This window comes from Mobula hypostoma, chromosome 15 (genome assembly GCF_963921235.1).
Source record: "Mobula hypostoma chromosome 15, sMobHyp1.1, whole genome shotgun sequence".
Taxonomy (NCBI): Eukaryota; Metazoa; Chordata; class Chondrichthyes; order Myliobatiformes; family Myliobatidae; genus Mobula; species Mobula hypostoma.
Genome location: NC_086111.1, coordinates 42,719,996 through 42,745,006, shown reverse-complemented (window position 1 = coordinate 42,745,006; position 25,011 = coordinate 42,719,996). Strand labels below are relative to the sequence as shown.

At 41.0% G+C, this 25,011-nt stretch overlaps 1 protein-coding gene across 2 annotated transcripts in view; it reads right to left on the bottom strand.

The window, feature by feature from the left end:
* Positions 1–4,827: 4,827 nt before the first annotated feature.
* Positions 4,828–25,011, bottom strand: part of suclg2 (succinate-CoA ligase GDP-forming subunit beta) — a 380,503-nt gene continuing 360,319 nt past the window's right edge. Inside the window, exon 11 of one of the 2 annotated variants that reach the window (XM_063067943.1) lies at positions 4,828–6,550. In XM_063067943.1, coding sequence (XP_062924013.1) covers positions 6,435–6,550 — 116 coding nt within the window. In that variant the 3' untranslated portion in view covers positions 4,828–6,434. The remainder of the gene's footprint in view (positions 6,551–25,011) is intronic. The other variant, XM_063067942.1, reaches the window with a different exon arrangement.

Sequence of the window (25,011 nt, the reverse complement as noted above, 5' to 3'; positions counted from 1 at the left end):
AGCATTCTCACAAAAGCATCCCTCTTCTGTAGGTGTGTAAAGATGGTGTGTAGAGCTGTGACCATTGAATCATCTGATGATTGGTTGTGTTGGTAGGTGAATTGTAGGGGTCCAGTGTGGATGATAGCATGTCCTTGACCAAACTCTCAAAGCGTTTGCTTATTTTTGAAGTGAGGGTGACAGGACGCCAGTTGAATATGAGGCTTGGGCTGAGCTCAGTTATTAGATGAAAGGCAGTGCTCAGATAATATGAAAAAAAAACACAAACTGGCAGAGAGTTTTAAGGGTCTAGTGGCTGATATAGTGAGGTTCCTAAAATCAGAAAACCCGTTTAGCCACATCAGCTAACTATATGCAAGCTCTGGAAGTTGCTCTTGGCACTACTGAGAGTTTAGCCGATCTTACGATTAGGTTTAGGCACACATTCCAGGAGGAAACATAGAAACATAGAAACATAGAAAATAGGGGCAGGAGTAGGCCATTCGGCCCTTCGAACCTGCACCGCCATTTATTATGATCATGGCTGATCATCCAACTCAGAACCCAGCCTTCCCTCCATACCCCGTGACCCCTGTAGCCACAAGGGCCATATCTAACTTCCTTTTAAACATAGCTAATGAACTGGCCTCAACAGTTTGCTGTGGCAGAGAATTCCACAGATTCACCACTCTCTGTGTGAAGAAGTTTTTCCTAACCTCGGTCCTAAAAGGCTTCCCCTCTATCCTCAAACTGTGACCCCTCGTTCTGGACCTCCCCAACATCGGGAACAATCTTCCCGCATCTAGCCTGTCCAATCCCTTTAGGATCTTATACGTTTCAATCAGATCCCCCCTCAATCTTCTAAATTCCAACGAGTACAAGCCCAGTTCATCCAGTCTTTCTTCATATGAAAGACCTGCCATCCCAGGAATCAATCTGGTGAACCTTCTTTGTACTCCCTCTATGGCAAGGATGTCTTTCCTCAGATTAGGGGACCAAAACTGCACACAATACTCCAGGTGTGGTCTCACCAAGGCCTTGTACAACTGCAGTAGTACCTCCCTGCTCCTGTACTCGAATCCTCTCGCTATAAATGCCAGCATACCGTTCGCCTTTTTCACCGCCTGCTGTACCTGCATGCCCACTTTCAATGACTGGTGTATAATGACACCCAGGTCTCGTTGCACCTCCCCTTTTCCTAATCGGCCACCATTCAGATAATAATCTGTTTTCCTATTTTTGCCACCAAAGTGGATAACTTCACATTTATCCACATTAAATTGCATCTGCCATGAGTTTGCCCACTCACCCAACCTATCCAAGTCACCCTGCATCCTCTTAGCATCCTCCTCACTGCTAACACTGCCACCCAGCTTCGTGTCATCCGCAAACTTGGAGATGCTGCATTTAATTCCCTCATCCAAGTCATTAATATATATTGTAAACAACTGGGGTCCCAGCACTGAGCCTTGCGGTACCCCACTAGTCACCGCCTGCCATTCTGAAAAGGTCCCGTTTATTCCCACTCTTTGCTTCCTGTCTGCTAACCAATTCTCCACCCACACCAATACCTTACCCCCAATACCATGTGCTTTAAGTTTGCACACTAATCTCCTGTGTGGGACCTTGTCAAAAGCCTTTTGAAAATCCAAATATACCACATCCACTGGTTCTCCCCTATCCACTCTACTAGTTACATCCTCAAAAAATTCTATGAGATTCGTCAGACATGATTTTCCTTCCACAAATCCATGCTGACTTTGTCCGATCATTTCACCGCTTTCCAAATGTGCTGTTATCACATCCTTGATAACTGACTCCAGCAGAAGGAGAGAAGCTGTCTGCCTACATTTTCAGGGTGGAGAAACTGCTGCACAGTTTGTGCCACGGGGCGGGGGGGGGCATTTAACTGAGAGAAATCACTTGGGTGTGGAACAAGTCAGGAAGGGTGCACTCTAACATGACATGATTGCTCTGCATATTCAAATAACCCACAAGATGCACCCTCCTCCATCTTTTACTGAATCACTCAGAGAAGTTTGAGGAGGAAAACATGATTGATAAGCGAAGTATTTCCAATAGCTGAGTAATGTCTTCAGTAGTAGTCTCTGTTGCTGAAGTGACCCCTGATGCCACAGAGAGAGGGGAATGAGGTGAAAAACCTTCGAGCTGAGCTCAGTGGACATCTGCAAATGTTTCAGCTAAACGTGACACGTCCATTTGGAAACCCGACCCACCTGAAGGGCTTGCTAAACAGAGGAATGGTGATGGAGAGGGTCTTTTGACTAAAAAGGGGATTTTCTGTTATAATTGTGGAGATGGACATTATAATTGAGACTGTGAGGGACAGGAAAATCTTTGAAAAGTAAGTCAGTGGTTAATCAAACAGGGAAGAAAAGAAGCAACACTATGGAGGGACCCAGTAAGGGAACGGGCTGACATTTCAGAGAGAATATGTTCCCATCAGTGTATCAAAGGAAATACCAAAGTACAGGGAACTATTCCCAAAGGTTTAGTGGGACAAGCTCTGATGGATCCAGACAAATAGAAGGTATACAGCTGGTTTAACTGGAAAAACCCTTTTATTTTTCTTTTCTTTTTCTGTTAACTGTTTGTTAAAGTTGAACTATTGGTAAATATACTTCCTTTGTAATTTTATGTTGGTGTGTTATTTTTCTGGTGAACCATAACTTTGCATGGTGCAGTATTTACACAGCATTCACTTCGAACAATATTCCTTAGTTGGATCATCCCAACGTTCCTGCTTGGTTGAAGCCAAGTCATACCGACCCTAGACGTGTGTTGCTGATGGAAGGTGGCCTTCTCACTGCTGAATCATGTGGCTGTTAGCAGAGTTAGCTAACGAGCTAAGTTTGTATATGACACCCGGTGAGAGGATTACAATATGTGGGGCTCAGGCTAGATCCTCAGAGGTGTGGACAACCAGGAACCTGAAACTGCTCACCCTTTCCACTTGTGATCCCTTGATGAGGACTGGTGTGTGTTTCCTCAGCTCACACTTCCTGAAGTCCACAATTTATCCCTTGGACTTACTGATGTTAAGTGCAAGGTTGTTGCAACAACACAACTCAACCAACTGATCTACAATTTACAGATGGCATTTGAGCTGTGCTTGGCCAATTGCGGGTGCAGAGAGAGAAGAGCAGAGGGGTAAGCTCGCATCCTTGAGGTGTGCCAGTGTTGATTTTCAGTGAGGTCAAGATGTTATTTCCAATCTGCACAGACCATGATCTCTGGGTGAGGATATCAAGGATCCAGGTACAGAGGCCCAGGTTTTGGGCTTGTTGATTAGAACTGAGGGTAAGGTTGTGTTGAATGCTGAGCCGTAATCACTAAACTGCAACCTGATGTACGTACTGCTATTGTCTAGGTATGCAAGGCCAAGGGGAGAGCCGGTGAGATTGCATCCATTGTAGACCTGTCGTGGTGCGAGGCAAATTGTAATGGGTCTGAATCCTTGCTCGGACAGGAATTGATAGAAGCATGACCAACCTCTCAAAACACTTCATCACAGTAGATACAAGTGTCACTGCTTGATTTTAGCTCAGTTAAATAATTAAACATTTTAAAGAGCTTGCGTTGTGCTGTCCTTTGAACCTTGCCTAGATTTCCCCTAACATTTTTTGAAAAATTAGAAGTACCCCCAGAGGCTTTATCAATGGAGCAGCAATCAGTTTTCCTAACAGAGAGCTAGAGTTCAGGCTGACGTAGCTGTACAAGCACAAATTTCCATAGCCTGTACATAATTGCTGCAGCACTTACAGTCAAGATGATTTCAGTCTTTTAAAGGAATCAAAACCTTCATTTAGTGTTCTAAATTAAAATCAATGTTTGTTAGAACTAATTAGAAATTAGCATCCATTGGAAATAATTTGAAAACAAGGTTTATTCAAAATAACCCTAACTTGTTTTTGACCAGGTTCTTAAGCATAGGTAGAAAATAATGTAAGCATCCGTACATCTTTAAAAATGCCAAATAAGTTTTTCGTAGATAAATGTGAACATAAGAAGCAGTTTCGGGAATGGATCATGTAACCCCTTGTGCCTGCTCTGTCATTCAACAAAGTGCTGATTAACCTGATCTTTGTCTCGGCTCCACTTGCCTGTCTATTCCTCCTAACCATCGACTCCCCTGTTTCAAGAATTTATGTCCTGCTCATCTTCTAGTGAAATAAAATAAGTAAGCCATAAATAGTTAATTGTTTCTCATTTTTGTTTTCACTTTAAAACAAGGCCACCAGCAACGTTCATTCAAATGAGTGATGTTTCTGCACCCAAGCCAGGTCTAGCTAGCGTATGATTGGAAAGATGGATTTTTCAGCTTAATGCTAGGTAATATAGGTTTGGTTTGGTTCTGCTGTTGGAAACTTTTCAACACATCCCAGACCGACAGCAGGTCTTAAAAAGTCCAAAACTCTCCCAGAATGGTCAGTGTGGGAATGGGATGTGGAGTTGTAACTATCTATAACAAGCAGCTTGGGATGGCCATTACTAACTTAACACAGACGTTCTGTGAAAGCTGGTGAGTCTGTGCCTGGCCTTGCCAATGGAGAGAAGGCCATATCTGAAGCGCCACACATAGTCGACAAGGATGGAGGGATGCATGTGAACTTTTACCTCACTTAGAAGAACTGTTTAGGTGCCTGGATGGTGAAGGAAGATGAGTATTATATCTACTGTGTGAGCGGAGGAAATTGCCAGTGGTGAGTGAGTGATGGGTGTGGATGGGGGTATACACCCCACATTTTCTTTTGTTCTTCCAGTCCTTCTTCCCTCTCTCCCTCCTGATCCTCCTTTGACCCCCTTCCCACCCACCCAATTCACCCATCTTGATGTTCTTCCCTCTCCTGGCTCAATCCACCACTCATGGATGGGATACCCCCAACCCCTACAATCACATTCCAACTGTTGTTCATCCCTCTTTCCTTAATGGTTTCCATTCTCACCTTTATTTATCTGAATCCAGACCTGGTACCACTTTGGGTTCCTACTTAGCTTCACATTCCCCTCTCTTAGCCTTGCTTCATCTGTTGTTTTTTTTTGTTCTTTTTCCTCTAACAGTCCCCATCTATCACCCATCTGCCAGAGTCCTCCAGCCCCACCCCTGCTCACCTCCTCTATCCGGCCCTGCCTGCTAGCCATCCTACACCCCTCTTCAGTCCACCAATCGCTATTTCTGATAGCAATCCTTTCTCACCACACCTCTTTTCCACGCTGGCCATCTCACCTCTCCACTCGCGGTCCGGTGCAGGGTTGAAACATACAATTTCTTTCCTTTCACAGATGTTGCTCAGACTGCTGAGTTCCTCCCACAGATTTTGTTGCTCCAGAGTCTAGCATCTGTAGTTCTTTGTGTCTCCAAGATAGTCAAGCTGCAGTGTATACAAAGTGCACTGTACCAACTCGCCAAGCCTTCTTCAACATCACTTCCTAAATTTGTGACTTTTAGCAGCATAAAGGACAAAGGCAGAAAGCACAGTTTCTTTTCTTGCAAATATATCTTGTTCCTTTATCATCTCCAGACCAAAACCTGATGCTCCCTACCTAACAACATTATGGGAATGCTACCATCCCATCTAATATTGCGGTTTAAATTCGCCCAGCAGAGTTTGAAATACAGAGCATTACAAAATCTTGAACAAAAATCTATAAATACAATTGCCACTCATTCTGAGTACTTGCCTCCATAGCTGAAAACATTTTATTTGCCTTTTGGAAGACACTTTCTGTTACATATCTTTTGCTTGCCCATACGGAGATACTCTCATAGTTGTTTCAAGCATTGAGGACTTGAAAAGAGTCTCAGAAGTTTGAAATTACAACATGATTCAGGCAGTAAATTTCTAGCATAGTAAAAATAAGCTTCATAAAAAGAAAGGCAAAGAGAACAAAAAATAGTTTAGTACGATTATTTGCCCACTGGCACATTGCCAACAGTACAACTGACTTAACTGTGCCAAGTTGTGTATGTACCAGATGGGAATAGATTTGTATTCTTGGCACTAAAGGAAGGTTAAGGCTTATGAAACAGCACTAGTTTCACTGCTGTTAAATCATTATTACCATTTTAATCACCCTTACGATTAAGGCAAAAGTTGAGGTCTTATTGTAATAATTGAAGATCACAAAGGTGTTCAGAAAACATTTCATAACATTATAGTATTCAGAGCTCACAGAAATAAAAAAAATCATATTTTCATTAAAGATAATTATTGATATGTAGGAATTAAAGTACATAATATTTCTTTTAAAAAACTGCCCAATTTACAACTTTTCTGTAATAGCAGCAGACTTTGTATAAATGTATTAATATTTCTTTAGATCTAACAATTCATTGGGTGAAAAACTGTAAAATTATTGTTCCAAAATTACTCAAAGTAGCTGAGCAGTTCAATGTAAAGAAAATTAATCACTTGTAAACTTCCTTCATTAATCTATTTTGAAGTCACACTGGCGACTGCCATCTTGGCTGCATCTTCCAGATTACCGGCAGAAGTAATTGGCAATCCACTCTCACTCAGGATGCGCTTGGCTTCATTAACATTGGTTCCTAAAAACAGAAGGGGAACAGACAGTGGTGGGTGGCAAGTGAAAATGACAACATGGTCTGCCTTTGAAACAGATATCCAGATATGAACAGTTTTAAGGTTAACAAAGTATATTGATATTACAAATTTCTGGCATCATTAAAGAAAATTGCTGAAATGTTTTTTCTATCGTGCTTCACAAAATGAGAATACTGCTGATTCACATCACCATGAAATTCAAAATATATACGACCCAAATCAGAAGCAATTATTTTTGTCTATTTTATATTTATTTTCGAGATCACCATACAGAATTCTTGCTGCATCATGTTTTTGACACAAACCCTTTTATCCTAAAGAAGAAATGATTTCCTGATAATATAATTATGCCAAGGACTTTGATTTAGCTGCATTTCAGTTGTATACCTGAAGAAATGCAGTGGCTGTATGAAATATGCATTTTCATTTCCATGTGTAATGTTCTGCACAGATTTTTTCACTAAAGTCATTTGATTTCTGAACATTCCTGTATTTGCAGTCACCTTAAAATTACTTTTGGCTGTTTACTAATATAGCCATTTTTTCATGATTTGGTACATCACGGAATTTAAGGCAGAAGGCTGTAGTATCCCCATATTTAAGAAAGGAAGCCAATGGTATTGCAGTTATGTTATTGAACCATGAATGAGATAAACAACTTCAAATTTCATCTACAGTATGCACCTGGTGGTTTAAGTTTTGGTTGGAGTGACCTTGGCTCTGGTATGCAGGTGATTTTGAACTGTTTTCTGTAGCTTAGCTCCACTCCAGCAAGAAACAGGCAGTGAAGTATAATATTGGAGCAAGGACTGAGAAGAGCATTGGCACAGCCTTCTTGATTCCATTCCAGATTGGGTTTAGGTCTAGTGGCTCGGAAATGGGGCTTGCATAACATCACGTAAAATAGTTTAAATCGGCAAAAATGTCCGATGATAACCACAAGGAAGGTGTTGGGGTCTACTATTAAGGATGACATTTCAGAGTACTTGGAACCATATGATAGAATCGACTGAAGTCAGCATGGTTTCCTTAAGGGGAAATCTTGTCTGACAAATCTGTTGGAATTCTTTGAGGAAATAACAGGCAGGAGAGACAAATGAGAGTCAGTGAATGTTATTTACTTGCTGAAGGCCTTTGACAAGGTGCCATAAATGAAGCTGCTAAACAAGATAAGAGCCCATGATATTACAGGAATGATAATAGCATGGGTAGAAGATTGGCTGACTGGCAGGGGGCAAAGAGTGGAAATAAAGCGGGCCATTGGCTCTTGGTAACTAGTAGTGTTCCGCAGGTACTGGGTGTCAGAACCGCTTCTTTTCATGTTATATGTCAATGATTTGGATGATGAAAATGATGGCTTTGTAGCCAAGTTTGTGGACAATGTCAGGATAGGGAGAAGAACAGGTAGTGTTGAGGAAGCAGGGAGTCTGCAGAAGGACTTAGATTAGGAAAATGGTCACAAAGAAGTCGCCGGTAGAATACAGTGTAGGGAAATGTATAGTTATGCACTTTAGTAGAAGGAATAAAGGCGTCCACTATTTTTAAACAAGGACAAAATTTAGAAAGTTAACTTGCAGATTAAGTAGTTGGTAAGGAAGGCAAATGCAATGATAGCATTCATTTCGAGAGGTCTAGAATACACTTGAAAGGTGCGAATAATTAATGGAGAAGTTGAAGCTTTCTAGCTGTAAATCTGGGATCTTTTGGATAATGGAGCAGATTTATTGAAATACTTTTCATGACATTTCAGGGAAACATGGCCATTTTGGACACAGCACTGCAGCTCGATGGCTTCACCAGTCACTGTAAAGACAGGGCAGTCCAGTATTTTAAAGGCAGAGGAGGTGGAGTATGCTTTATAATTAACTCATCATGGTGGCCAAACTTGGCAGTTCTGCCTCAGTCCTGTTCTCCTGACCTGGAACATTTAGCAGCCAAATATCCTTTTTTTTTACCTGCTGAGGGAGTTTTCTGCCATCATCCTGGTAGTGGCATACATTCCACCTCAGGCCAGTATCAGGCTGGCACTGGGGGAGCTAAGCTTCATAATCAGCAAGCACAAAACACCACACCCTAATACATTCCCTAACATTGTGGGAGACTTCAACCAGGCCAGCTTCCAGAAGTCTCCGAATAAACTAAAGTATCACTTGTGGAACCTGAGAAGCAAGCACACTTGACTACTGTTATACCACCATCAAAAAGACTGACTGTGCCATCCCACATCCCCAGTGTGGAAAATCCAATCACCTGGCTCTACTTCAATCCCAGCGTATAGGCAGAGGCTAAAGACCTCTGACATTCAACACTGGCGCACCTTAAGGACACATGCTTAGCACACTGCTCTACTCTCTATACCCAAGACTGTGTGGCTAGGCACAGCTCAAAGCACATCTATAAATTTTCCAACTGTACCATTACTGTTGGCAGAATTTTAGATATCGACGAGAAGGCATACAGGAGTAAGAAAGGTCAACTGGTTGAGTGGCGTCACAGCAACAACCTTGCACTCAACATCAGTAAGACCAAGGAATTGATTGTGGACTTCAGGAAGGGAAAGTCGAGGGAACACACACCAGTCCTCATTGAAGGATCAGAAATGGAAAGGGATCATCAGTTTCAAGTTCCTGGGTGTCAACATCTCTGAGGTCTATCCTGGGCCAAACATATTTCTACAGATGTACCATGGGGAACATTGTAAATGGTTGTATCACCATCCAGTTTGGAGGAGCCACTACACAGGATCGGAACAAGCTGCAGAGAGTTGTAAACTCAGCCAGCTCCATCGTGGGCACTAGCCTCCCCAGCATTCAGGACACCTTCAAAAGGTGATGCCTCAAAAAGGTGGGATCCCATCATTAAGGACCCTATTACCCAGGACATGCCCTCTTCTTATTACTACCATCAGAGAAGAGTTACAAGGGCATGAAGACACACACTCAGTGTTTTAGGAACAGTTTCTTACCCTCTGCCATCTGATTTCTGAATGGACAATGAACCCACGTACGCTATTTCTCTTTTTACACTACTTAATTTATTAAAAATATATATGCGTTATTGTAAATTAGTTTTTATTATTATGTATTGCAATGTATTGCCACAAAACTGCAAATCTCATGACATATGCCAGGGATATTCTGATACTGATACGTCATGTTGAGTACTTTATCTTACAATCTAGCTGGCTTAATTATATGCAATTTTTGTAAATTCATCTTCATTGTTTGAAAGTAGTAGGCACAACTATGCCAGGATTTTGGAGCCTCATTCACAAGTCAGTGAAGAAATTGGACGCTGGGAAAAGGAGATTATTGTATGTCCAAGGGAAGTTGAAGGAGTAGGGAAAATAACTTTCGAAGTGATATAAAATGAACAACATCCCTTACTTTTAATAACTTGTCACAATCCCAGGGGAAAAACTTTATGGAACTGGTTTCTAATTTCAATTCAGTGAAGTATTTTGTCCTTAAAGATCCAAATTCATTAGCAGGCAAAAGGTCAACATGCATAAAACTTTTCTGAAGATGGATTTCCTTTAGTTCAGAGGTGGTTACTTTATTCATACACATAAAAATCTGCTTTTAAGTGGAAAAAGATAAGAAATAGTTTTTACATATACATCTCTCATCATGACATTTATTTTGCCTAGTTGCATTGACCTGTTCCTGGACCATAATCCTCCATACCACTCCCATACATGTAATTATCTAAACTCCTTTTAAATGTTGCAATCAAACCCTCACCTAGGCAGCTCATTCCACACTTGAACCACCCTCTGAGTAATGAAGTTCTGCCTCAGTTTCGCATTAAATATTTCATCTTTGACCCTAAACCTATAACCTCTAGTTCGTGTCTTATCCACCCTCAGTGGAAAAACCCTGCATGTATTTATCCTATCTATACCTCTCATAATATTGTATACCACTATCAAATCTCCCCCAATTCTCCTACACTCTAGGAAATAAAGCCCTAACCTATTCAGCCTTTCGCTATAACTCAGGTCCTCAAGTCCCAGCAACGTCCTTGCAAGTTTTCTGTGTACTCTTCCAATCTTATTGATTTCTTTCCTGTAGGTAAGTTACCAGAATGGCACACAATACTCCAAGTTAGGCCTCACCAACGTCTTATACAATTTCAACATCCCATCTCCTATACTCAGTACTCTGATTTATGAAGATCAATGTGCCAAAAGCTCTCTTTACGACCCTATCTACCTGTGATATCTCCTTCAAGGAGTTAAGAATCTGTATTCCCAGATCTCTTTGTTCTACTGCACACCTCCATGCCCCACTTTTCACTTTGTATGTCCTATCCTGGTTTGTTATCCCAAAATGCAAAACCTCACACTGTCTGCATTAAATTCCATCTGCTACTTTTCAGCCCATTTTTCCAGCTCATCCAGATCCTATTGCAAACATTGAAAACTTTTCCTTGCTGTCTACTGTACCCCTAACCTTGGTGTCATCTGCAAATTTGTTGATACAGTTTATATTATCATGCAAATCAATAGTATAAACAACAACGGACCCAGCACTGATCCCTGCGGCACACCACTAGTTACCACTAGTCACAGGTCTACAGTCAGAGAGGCAACTACTACTCACTGGTTTCTCCCACTAAGCCAATATTGAATTCAGTTTACTATTTTATCCTGAATGCCAAGTCACTGAAGCATCTGGACCGGCCTCCCAAGCGACACTTTGTCAAAGGCCTTGCTAAAGTAAAATTATGCTTGTGCAGCCAGGTTCTTGGGCTGTCCTGTTTATGTGCTTTGCCAGTTTATGAATAACATGTTTAAAATAAAACCATTCTACTTAAACTTTATTAACGTTGAGATCAATTTCTTAAAAGAAGCCACCTTCTTTATGATGTGTGAAATTGTGAGCTTCGTTCAATAAATCAATTACAAGTGCTTCATAAAACACCAGCTGAATATTAGCAACATTCTGCACAGTATTTCTTAAGGTGCAAAACATTTTACAAATATACTTTTTAATACTTGGTACTGATCTTGATCTCAGGATTTTCTCAAGGGTTTGATAGCCACTCGAGGCACATTTTCTCATAGTACTGTTAAGATCCGCTGCTCACTGCTTAAAGTTGTCACAGCATCTTTTACATCCACGTGGGAATCTTTGATACCATGTTTCAGCCAAAAGGTGGCGTTTTTGACAGTGAATGCCAATATCTACTTGGACTATCCGCCAAATGACAAGACAGGTGTGCGAACACACAGATTTAATAATGAGTGGAATGTATCAAGACCTACACTTTAACACACAGGCAAAAAAAGACAAAAGTCAACTTGCATTTCAGTTCTTTGCTAACTTTCTTTTTCTTTGCTACTTAACACACTTGTGGTAAAACGTCACAAGATTTGAAAGTTTAATTTAAAAAATTAAAGCTGTCACAGATTTACAAAAATGTCAATCGATCCTGAATAACATTGCTTAATCCCAGTGGAAAAAGTAGATATGCATGTGAATGTATTTAGTGGTTATGATTAGGAATCCATATTCTGTGTGCAGCAGCTGGTGAACCTACTTATGATCCACAGACTTGCTTTCTTGAGTCTTTTGATATTCTCGTGCTAGCTTTATGAGGCAATTAGGATAAAAGGTGCTGAACCAACAGCAATTGGGAAAGAAAAGGTTTTTCTGTTATAGCAGAAATTAACGTACACTTTCTCAAAATGCACTTAGACTCCTTTCCGAGTTGGAGGTGCAGTTACGATGGCACTCAATGGCGACTCCCTCATGTTCATCTGCAAGAACAGCTTAATTTCTGCCTTTGATGTATCCCTTTTTCCTTTTCAGGTTGGAAGGGGTTCTGTTGAAGACCCTGACTTGGAGTTACACTCAGACTTCATTTCTTTGCCGTGGTGGGACCCACCCCTTGAGTCTCAAGACCAGCTGCTTTTCGATATCCCAAGGCCGAGGCCGAGAGGATGAGCGTGCCTTTGGGGGAAGGTTTCATTGCCCTGTGGACAGGCTGATTCTAAGCCAGTGCTGCCGATTGAAGCATAGTGGAGAAAATGGAACATCAGGAAAAGCAGATCAGCTGTCGAAGGCTCTGTACTCGGCGAATTGCGCTCTCTTTCTTGTGTTGGTGGGGGAAAGACTGTTGCTGATTGGGTGCATAACTCAGAAAGAGCAGCACGACAGATTTTTAACACTGTAATTCGGCGAGTTGTTTTGTTCTGTCTCCCTCTCGCTGTGAAAGGGGACAGCTCTTTTTCCCTTTATTTGGGATAGAGAGGGAGCCTGTGGCATGTCAAATTGATGGGTGAACACCTACGTTTTTGTCGTACTGCAGATCATGGTCTTTATTGTGGGCTTTGCTATTGTGTGCTTGGCGACTGGAGGGTGCTGGTACTATTTTGTGGAAGTGGGTAGGGGAGGGTCATTGCTTTGCTGCTGCCTGTGCGAGCCGGGGGGGAGGAGGGAGGGCTTTGGGGTTCTAACATTTTTAATTGTCACTTATTCTTTGGGGCACTCTTCTGTTTATGTGGATATCTGTGAAGAATAAGAATTTCAGGATGTATATTGCAATATATTTCTCTGACATTAAATGGAAGTAGTAAATAAACTCATTCTGATAAATAAGCTTTATGCTTTAGTGAGAGCAGGACTTCCCCAGATTGCTGGAGTGGTATGATAGATCTGATGGCTTCTAACAAACATGTTCCGCCACCTGGGAGCTCATTTTGTGGCCATATATTTCCAACTTGCAACCTGTCAGGTTATGAACAGTTCGGAGGAATGGAACTCCGTTTTAAACAGGGGAGGATGTGGAACAGTTTATCTGAGAAGTTTCCATGGGTCTCTTCCTGTTGGATAGTCAAGTAGCACCACAGGTTTTATATCACAATGTGCCTTCAGCGACAGCTTGAACCTACAATAATGCCTCTCTGATCATGGAAAAAGGAAGCAACAGCAGGATTTTCAATATGCCACATAAAGATAAAACTAACGGTGAGTGAGTACACTTGCGACTCAGGTGAGATAAAAATTGGATCCAAAATTGGCTTAGTGGTCGGAGGCAAGGGTAGTAGTGGAAAATAGTTCTTTTTACATACTGGAGACTTGTTAACCACTGGTATGCCACAGGGATCAGTGCTGGGTCCTTTATTATTTGTTATATCCACTCAGTAACCACTTGATTATGTACATCCTATACCTAAAGTGGCCACTGAGTGCACGTTCATGGTCTTCTGAACAGCACTGTTGTAATGTGTGGTTATTTGAATTACTGTTGTCTTCCTATCAGCTTGAGCCAGTCCTCTCATCTCTCTCAGTAACAAGGCTTTTTTTGCCTACAGAATGGCTGCTCACTGGATGTTTTCTTTTTGTTTTTCACACCACTCTCTGTAAACTCTAGAGACTGTTGCCCATGAAAATTCCAGGAGATCTACAGTTTCTGAGATACTCGACCACACTGTCTGGCACCATCAATTATTCCATGGTTAAAGTCACTTAGATCACACTCCAATATTTGGTCTGAACAACAACTGAACCATTTCACCATCGGCATGCCTTTATGCACTGAGCTGCTGCCACATGATTGGCTGATCAGATATTTGTATTAAGCACCAGGTGTACAGGTGTACCTAACAAATTGATACTGATTTGGGAGAGAATATATCTGGCATGATTCGTAAGTTTTCCACCAAAATTAGTGGCATAGGGGACTGTGAAGAAGGTAATCAAAGGTTATGCATTTTATGAGGTTAAACCAGGCTAGGACAAACATATTGAATGGGCAGGCCTTGACAAATGTTATTGAACAATGACACCCAGGGCTACAAGTAACCCAGCTCCATGAAAGCATTGACTCAATTGGGCAGAAAGCTGAAGAAGATATGTGGTATGCTTGCCTTCCTAGGCTGCGGCACTGTGGAGTTGGGACATCACGTAACAGTTTTGTATAATATCCCAACTCCTCAGTGCTGCACCGTGCAGTTCTAGTGGCCACTCTATATGTGATAAAACTAGAGAGAGTGCATATGAGATTCACAGTATGTTGCCTGGACTAAAGGGCTTTACGTTACAAGGAGAGATTGGATAAGATTCCAAGATTGTTTCAGCTACCAGGCCGCAAACTCAGTGCGAGAGGCAAGAGTTTTCCCGGTGGCCACCCATTTCAATTCTATTTCCCATTCCCACACTGCCATGTCAGTCCATGGCCTCCTCTACTGCCATGATGAGGCCACACTCAGGTTGGAGGAGCAACACCTTATATTCTGTCTGGGTAGCCTCCAACCTGATGGCATGAACAGCGATTTCGCGAACTTCCAGTAACTGCCCCCTCCCTTCACCATTCCCTATTCCTGTCTTCCTCTCTCACCTTATCTCCTTAGTTGCCCCTCACTTCCCTCTGGTGCTTCTCCCACTTCCCTTTCCTCCATTGTCCTCTTCTATTAGATTCCACCTTCTCCAGCCCTTTAACTCCTCCACCAATCAACTTCCTGGCTCCTTACTTCACCCCTCCCCCTCTCCCGGATTCACCTATCACCTGTCACCTTGCACTTCTTCCTCCCTCCCCCACCTCCTTATTCTGACTTCTTCTCCCTTCCTTTCCAGTCCTGATGAAGTGTCTCAGCCCGAAACATCGACTGTTTATTCCCATCCACGGATGCTATCTGACCTGCTGAGCTCCTCCAGCACAGTGTGTGTATTGCTGTATATATCCAGCATCTGCAGTACCTCTGTGTCTCTGTTCAGCAGTGTATGCAAGCCAAATATCATGGATTCTTACATATCCACACAAATGGTTTGAAAAATCCAGTGACAGTTTGTACAGGTGTTTCTATTTAAGTTCCAAAGTTTCAGGTGACCATTAAGAAAAGATCATCAGACAACGTATCAGTATTCATGTCTGAGATGGTTGCTATCATTTTAGCCTTGAAATGGGTCGAAGAAGAATGCCCTGATTATGTGCTCCTGTCCTCTGATTCTTCCTTCGTTTTGACATCTATTAAATTGTAGGTGTTTCAAATTGCAGGCCAGACATTTACTTTGGAGATTGGACAACATCTGTTGAGGCTGCAGGGTCTAGGCCTGTGTATATATTTCATATGGGTCTCTGCCCGTGTTGGGGGTTGAAGGAAACAAGGTGGCAGACATTCCTACTAAGCAATCACTTAAAATTAAGGATATAAATGTAGTGGTGCCTTTGCCTAAGGGGGAGGTGAAAGCAGTAATTAAAAAGTCTATTCAATCAACCTGGAAACAAAATTGGGATAAGGAAAAGAAAGGACAGTAGTTATATAAAATTCAGGATGGTGGGAACTCAACTGGGAGATGGGAATAGAAGGAGAGAAGTTATACTTACATGTTTATGTATTGGACACGAATAATTCCCTGTTCAGAATTAATATGCATGATACTGGCATCTGTAGGGAGTGCACTTGTCAAGAAATGGTGCAGCACATATTCTTTGAATGCAGTTCCTATGAGGTGCAAAGGAAACATCTAATTGCTAAATTAAGATCTTTGGGACAGAGCCAGTTTAACATGGCAAGTTTGTTAGTATATCACTGCTATTGTTGCTATTTGCGGAGGAGGAGGAGGAGGAGGAAGAGGAGGAAGAGTAGAATGCTGAAGGTTGGGCTCAAGAGACTTTGGTGTGAAGAGGCAGAGGCAATGAGTGGAGGTTAAGATTAAGATCTGCTAAGCTAATTTTTATTCCTCTTTATTGCATGTTTAGAACAGTGAGAATGGCAGTCAGGGCAGTGGTGTGCTCCTCTTGCAGGATGCAAGGAGTCAGGGAGACCTTCCGTGTCCCTAATGATTACACCTGTGAGAAGTGCACCCGGCTGCAACTCCTTGCTAACTGCAAGGATGACCTTCAGAAGGGCCTGATGGACAAGAGCTACAGGGAGGTAGTGACCCCTAAGTTGCTGGAGGCAGGTAGCTTGGTGACCATCAGGAGAGGGTAGGGGAAAAGACAGAGAGTTCAGAGTACCTTTGTGGCTGTTCCCCTCAATAACAAGTACACCACTTTGGATATTTTTGAAGGAACGTTCCTGACACTTGCACCTGGGAGGCAACATACTATCCAGGAGTCTCTTTCACTGTCAATTCCCCTATTAAATCCTCCATCGCCACCACTCTCCCCTTCTCCCTCTTCCCTTTAGAGTCTCAGAGCCAAACTATGTGCTAGAGACCTGATTGCTGCAGCCTTCCCTTGGTAGATTGCCCCTCGCAACAGTAACCAAATCAGTACCTTTTGTAATAATGGATAAAAATCCAAAGCAGTATTTCAGCAAGAAGAGGTGCAGGCTAGGTTGATAAGGGGAATGGCACAGGGGTACTCTGCAATGACTGCCTATTCCCTTTCCCTCTCCTGATTGCCACCCAGCTACCTGCAATTAAGGTATGTCTGCCTCCCTCTAGCTCCTATCTATGCACTACGCATTCTCCCAAATGATCCGTAGATCATCTAGCTCCAGTTCCCAAAGTAGTCTGGAAGGAGCTGCACCTCGATGCACTTCTTGCAGATGTAGCAATAAGGGAGCCCACAGGTCTCCTACATCTTGCATGAGTAGCACACCAATGACCTGGGATCCATTTTCATGTCTCTAACCAGGCACTAAAAGAAAGAAACAGAAACCTCAACCTAACCTCAGCCTCTTCTCGCTGAAATTTTTTGACTGTCAGTTCCCCACTCTAACTCTGTCCCACTCCAACAATGGCTGTTCCCATTGTAGCTGCTCTGCTAAAATCTCACTTCTTTTAATTGGACAAGACTCTTGCTCTCTTCCATGGTTCATGCTCTTGCACAGATCTCACTGTTGCTACTCCAACTCTAAGAAAACTCTAAGATGAGAATGCTTTCCTCAGAGCAGAGGTGGATGGCTGAGTGGTGACTTTAATAAGGTCAATAAAATTATAAGGGAGTGTAGATATTCACGTATCTTTTTCCCCAGTGTAAAGGAATCCAAAACAAGAAGACACATGTTTATGGTGAAGGGGATAAAATGTAAGGAGGAGTTGAGGTACAAGTTTTTCCACACAGAGGGTGATAGATAGATTGAACAATCTGCCAGAGGAGGTGAAAGAGGTACAATTACAACTTTTAAAAGGCTTTTGGATGTGTGTAGTGGGAGAAGATTTAGAGGTCATGGGTCATTCACAGAGAAATGGGATTAACACAGATAGGCATATTGGTAAGTACGGCTGAGTTATGCAGAAGGACTCTTTTTCCTTAGTGTATAACTCCATAGATCGATGAATCTAACTGTGGCACAGTCTGAGGAGCCACTGTGATTTGATTCCTCTCCCTTAAGCATTTGGAAGGTTGGGTTTATGAAATAAAACCCCAGACATTCTGGAAAAGACAGGAAAAGACAGTGAGAGAAATGCTGCTGTAGTTGATGATTTTTATCTAGTGTTTTAATTTAAACTTTGATCATCTAAAATTAACTGCTTTTAATATTAACTCTGATGAAGAGGCTCGGCCTGAAATGTTGAATGTTTATTCATTTCTACAGATGCTACCTGACCTGCAGAGATTCTCCAGCATTTTGAGTGCATTGCTTTTAATATTGTGAAATACATGAATGCGCTGGTTATTATTGAATAGATACAGCATTTTATATTTTCATTCATCAAATGTGGCAAATCTATGCAATAATAGAGGGACTGGCAGAGGAGTTGTTCTAATAAGGTATACGTGATGACAAGTCAGAAACCAGAAACAGGGCATACTACATTATACGTAACACGTGGAGTTAGTGGCCTGGTGAGAGCAGTCCATTGGGACAGGTACATCGATCGTTTCAATATGATAATTACTCATTAACAACAATATTTAAGAAGTTCATTCTTTAACTCTGGGGACGTGGGTTTTGCAGTATTAACATAGCTTGCCAGTGGAAACCAAGGTGAGAGCATCGCGAGTTAGATAAGCAAATCTGGTAATTAATTCTGCATCCTCACAGCTGGCTTCCTGTGCGACTCTAAAGACCTTCTTTACAAGTTGTGTTGCGGGGTTGATTACAAAACTCTGGAGATCTGTGCTTGCTAATTGCTCTTTGAACTTCTTAGTGAGCACATCAGCATGGTGGCACGGGATGCTCAGAAACAAGAGCAGGCTGTTCCTTGCATATTACAGCTGCTCACCAGACCAGGAATCACTAGCAAGGGTAGAGGGCTATTCTCACCTCAGAGGAGGAACAGACAGAAAATCAGCTTCCACAGCACATTGTGTGGATGTTTCTGATAAGCAGCTTATTGACTCAGGGATTGGCAGACACTTCAGCATTTTGGAACACGATCCTGATGCCTGCTGGAACTGCTGTCAAATATCCATTACCTTTAACTTTGCATGTGATATGAAAAGCAATTTATCACCACTCTTGCATGTATTCTGCAGCCGGAGTGGAAACATTAATGGGAAATGTTTCTATTCCATCAATGAGTGTCTATTCCACAGATGTGTGCAAGGTTTCTAGCAGCTCCCTATGGCCGTCCACCTTTCTCAATGTATTTACAACTTCAAGCAGCCCTGCAATGAACTGTGCACACTTAATCCTTTATATTGTTTTTCGTTCACTCTTCATGTCATAATTTAAAACTCTACATTACTTCATGTGAATTTAACATGAGATTAAGTTTCATTTGCCACCTATACACCTATTCCAGCCTGTCTACAGCTCTTCAAACACCATTACAATCCTCTTCATAGTTCATTCTGGTTCAAAGTTTTAAGTCATCTGCAAATTTGGAAATTATGCCCTTTACTCCTGAGGTCCAAAACACTGGTGTGTGTTTTGGAAAAAATGTGATGCTAACACCAGTTCCTGGGGAACTCTGCTGCTCCCTTCCCTCTAATCTGATTAACAAACTTTTATAATGACTGCCAATTTCTTGTTACAGATGACACTGTGTTTGGGTAAAGTAATTTGCCAGATTTCACAAACACTACCCAAAGATTTGAGTTATGGAATAAAATTAAATCTCACAGAATTTATGTGGGGGAGGAATGTCAACAAATAAACACAAAATTTGTTCTCTTTCAACTCATGTTCCTCAATGCTTGCACAGATGACGTGATTTAATATTGTGGAAAATCACGAATGGGCCATCTGTTTTTGGAACACAATCCCACTTTTAGCCTATTTTCTACCTATTGAGCTGTAATTCCAGTACTCTTTACCCTTCAGTCTTGAGGACAACATTATTCTGTGGCACTTTACTGAATGTTTTTTGGAATTGTAATACACAATAGCAAGAAGCTAGAGAGGAGAAACAACAGGGGAGGGAAGATGCAAGAGCCCACACACAATTTACTGCTATGTGGCAGAGCGCACTACAGGTATCATAGATGTCTCTAAGTTCCAGCAAATCTGAGACAATCCTAACCTTATGTTTTCAATTTGTACATTCTCCCGGTGAACTTGTAGGTTTACCCCAGTGGTCCATTTTCCTTCACAATCCAGATATACAGATTGGAAGGTCTACTAGCCACTGTAAAAGTTATAATATATAGGTAATGTTAGTATCTGAATGGATTTTTAAGAATGTGAGTAGATTAAAATGGAATTTCTAAACGTGTGCTTGGTGATTGACATGGTCTCAGTCAACAGAAAAGCCTATTCTGAACTGGATGAATTTGATCAAAGCATCTATGCTCTATGCTGTAATCAAAGCAGCAAAATGTGATGACGGATGAGAACGCTATAATGCTGTAAAGATGTTAAAAGGGAGGAGACGATGAACTACAGGGGTAAGCAAGATAATAATATAAAAGGATATTCCTAAAGCTTTTAGATACTTAAGCAGAAAGAGAGAGAGACAAGATTGCGCATTGGACTGCCGGAATATGATGCTGGAGAAGTAATATTGCAATGGGGAACGGGAAAATTGGAAAGCTGCTAAATCAGTACTTGGTGTCAGTCTTTACCAGTAACCAGCCAGCAACTCAAGAGAGTTGGGGGACAGAGGAGAGTGTAGTGTCCATCACTAATTAGTTAAGTGAGCTATTTTACTGTTATCTTACAGAAAGCTCTTTATAACCAACAATGCATCACTGTAGTGAGTTTAAACTTATATAATAAGGAAATGTCACAGCCAATTTGTACAGATGAAATTCTCAAAGGTATTTGTGTGATAAAGGACTACACTCCAGTTTTAATTTTATCACTTGGTAAAACCCCCTTTTCCATAAAGTGTTGTGGGATCTCATACATTAATCTGAGAATAGTTTTTAGACAGCAATTCCAAGATTGCAAAACTCCCTTGATATTGCACAAGATGTGAACCTGGATGTCATGCTTAAGACCTGGTATGAGGCTCCATCCTTGAGAACAGGCAGATATTTAGCATTAATGTAATTGCTACCACTAGGTCCACACAGCAGACTGAACATTTCAATGCAATGCTTTCACATCTTCTCACAGTATAAATTAGGTAGATTACAGTTTTCATCCAAAAATATGTTCATATTTGAAGTAAAAAAAAAGCTGTGGGTTTCTTACTCTATATTTAAACTGTTAAAAATCATTTTTGATAAATTCTTCAGCAACAAATTATTACTGAAATGTTAACCTTCAAATACATTTAGAAAACAGCAGTGACATTTTCTTATTATCACGAGTCCCTTTGCATTAAAAGCTAAATGAAATCCAGTAGAAAAAGAGATGATTGATGTAATGCCCATACAGTACATGCAATGCAAAGGTTATTAATTGCTGTTAATCTTGGAATACTAAGATAGACTTAAAAGTGGGAAGACCAAATGAAAGATGACAAAGACAGAGAGCTTGAAACTGATTTTTAACGGTTATTATAATTGATAAAAATAAATTCCTAATCACAATTAGTTAGTATTAGTCTCCTCTATCCACATTGTTCTTCCCCCAAACCTCAAGCTAAAAACTGTCATATATTATTATTCACTTGTACACTGCAAAAGTGAATGATGTCAGTCATTTTGATTGGAGGTGCATCATCAGTTAGTTAATTCCTTCCCTATCACCCATATATTCAAGCATGCTTTCAGCAAGAATCCTTTGCTTTAGTTTTCAAATGCTGAAACAATTGCCCCAGGCTGAAGGAAAAATACAGTGGGTACGAGAAATCTGAAATAAAATAGGAAATGCTGGAGTGCCCTAAGGAGAGAAACATCTGAAGTTTCAGGTTAGATTCTGAAGGTCAGCATCAGCCTGAGTTCTTAACTCTGTTCCCCCTTTTCACTGATGTTGTTTACTATTTTCAGCATCTTCTGTTTGCATTTATCACTGAAACATTACTTAGAACACAGCTAATGAGAATAGTTTAGTGCAACTGTAGGGCAAACATGAAGTGGAACATTCTGGCATGCAGAAGGGATGTTAGAAAGCACCAGAGTATTGCTTCAACATCTTATCACTTGATTATCTAAGGTACAGCTAGGTGCACATGAATATTAATTTTGTTGACAGCTGTTGACTCTCTATCACTAAGTTATTTAGTGAAGTATGAAAGGCTACATTAATTTGCTGCTACCTCAGGCATATGTCCACGCCTGAATGAAATACACACAATAAATGAATGCATAAGGTGTATAGATGGACCAGTGCTTGATTTTTTGATTCCATATTAATCAAAAATAGCCAACACTGTCATTTTTCAAGAAATATCCTTTCAGATTATAGTTCTGCAACATGTCAGAGCCTGAGTAAAAGACACAGATCAACAAAACCATAATTTATGCATTGCAGAGGGACTAAATCCACAAATCTTACGTGCTGTATATTGTTATTTAGTATTAAGCATTATTTAAAACAATGCCCAAGTTTATTTTAGTTCAGTCTCTTATAATATTCAATCAATCTGGGAAATATTTAATAAGATATGCTACTATCTAAAGAAAATGATAACATAGCACATTTAAAGAAACCACCAAATTTTCTGATCTGAAAGTCAGGTTGATAAGGGAATAAGAAACACAATTAAGTGTTTACCATGAGCCTCCTAGCACGTGATGGCGGCAAAGCACTGTGTTCCATGCTCAGTTTTAAACTCTAATTGATAGCATCTGAGTTTTATCACAAAGCTTGAATTTACACATTATGCCATTATCATTGTGAGGCCCTACGTTGGTCAGGGTCAACCATAGGTGTTGGTGTGCTTGATATCTATGTGATACACAAACCAGGGCAGTATGGTATGGAGAGCAAGCTGTTGTCCATGTACAGGGAGTCATCAAGGCTGACATCTTTGGCTGTCTTCAGGCGTTTGGCTTTTAGTCCTGCTTCTTCTTCAACTTTGCAAAGCGACGTGCCTAACTTTTCTTCGTGAGATTTCCAGCCACGAAGTGTTGATTCCGGTATCCCAAGATCTTGTGCAACTTGAGTTTGACCTTTAGTCTTGATCACGTTAAGTGCGTGAAGCTTCACAGAAAGGGGAGGGGGAGGGAGAGACCTGAGATGATAGGAGAAGACAGGAGGGGGAGGGATGAAGCCAAGAGCTGGGAAGTTGATTGGCAAAAGGGATACAAGGCTGGAGAAGGGGGAGTATGGATTGACATGGACATGGTCGAATGACTCATCGCACTATATCCGAAATCGCGTTAAATCGGGGTGCATAAAATCAGGGTTTCACTGTAGCAGGCTTCCCCTCTCCACACAGCTGTTGAACTCAAAGGAACGGCTGAAACCAATACAGTTTGACACCAGCAGCGTCGCAGGAGTTGCCAGTCAGTGTTGGACTCAACGTAGGACTGCCTTAGAGACTCCAGCGCTGGATTTCTCTTGGAGCTTACTTCCGAAGCCTTCCCCATGAGGGGGTATAGCCGCAAGGCAGCGGAGATTTGATATCAGTCTCCCTCCTTAGATGAGCCGCCAACAATGGCTGATGAACTTGATCTGCCCGAGCATTGATCGTCATTTTTCAATCTTAGATCTAATAAAGGCCAGAACTGCGAAAGAATATTGGTATATCATTTGCTTATTGGAGAACAATGGTGGGCTGACTTTCTAGAATTCAGCAAAAAAAAATTCAAACTACTTTCTAATTAGCTTTCCTATCACCTTCCATATAATCTAATGTAATCATCTGAGTCAGAGCTTTCGACGGTGGGATGGGGGGGGGGGGGAGGTCAAGTTGAATGAACATCGGATCCAATACCACATCATCACATTTTAATACAAAATCATTGTTAAAGATGTCCAACTATTTTGCTCAAATAAAGTTAAATGCTCTTAATTGAAAGTTTTAACAAAATGAGTTCTGCTTTAAACAGATTTCTCCCTGACTCGCAGTGCGGCTGTTATTGAGTTCAACTCACATCTTTAGTTATGTGTGCTATGGCTATGATAGGAAAGTGTGAATAATTAGATTATTAAAATCAGTTGTTTAAATAAAAAAGAAATAATTCTGAATGCTTTTCCTTAAAAATGTGGAATTTTCTGATTCCTGTTAAACAACTGAAACTCAGCAACAGTTGCAGAGAAATAATTTTATACTTTTTGGAAATTATCAGCATTGATACATTTTTCTCATGATGTAGTTCTAGGCTTTTAACAGTGCTGCACAAACTAGCAACAGCATTACAAAGTAACGCTAGGTGGTGTGAGAGGCCAGTTGAGATTCACACTGATTCTCCTAGTTTATATCAAACCTAAGCAGGAATAATTCATTGAGTCATACAAACAGATCATTACTGATTCACTACCTAAAGTAAAGATTTCTGCTCAATCTTCAGATTCACTTGATTGCCCAAAAAATCTGTTTACCTCAGCCTTGACTACATTCAGTAATTAAATACCCAGAGCTCTGTAGGGTACAGTATACTAAGTATTCAAAACATCTCGGTCTGAAATGGGATTATAAAATTTCCCCAGAAAACCCTCTGCATTTGTCTATTTACCAACTGGTTACTGAATGGATACTGTGACGATCTCTACCTGAGAAATCTGTGACAGTAAAATACTTCATTTTGTCCGTTTTAACTCCAATGCAAAGAATACATTAGGGCGAGCTGAAAACTAGGTAGAGACTGCATATATTATGAAACTTGAAAATATTACATTTATACAGGTATCTAATTAGACAAAATAAAACACTGGATTAAAAAAACAGCATCTTTAAGTTGTACAAGACGGAAATGACCATTCAACTCGCGGCATCCATGCCAACCTTCTAACCCATTTACACTGATCTCATCGGTCCACAGTAAAGCTGTATACTTCTATACACAACGGCCACCAAGTTTCATCGTGTTGTGCATTCAGAGATGCTCTTCTGAACACCACTTTGTAACACATGGTTATCTGAGTTACTGTCACCTTGAACCAGTCCAGTCATTCTCCTCCGACTTCTCTCATTAACAAAACATTTTCACCCACATAGAAGTCACTCACTGAATACTTTTTGGTTTTTGCACCATTTATTATAAACTCTTAAGACTGTGGTACATGAAAATCCCAGGAGATTAACAGTTTCTGAGATACTCAAAC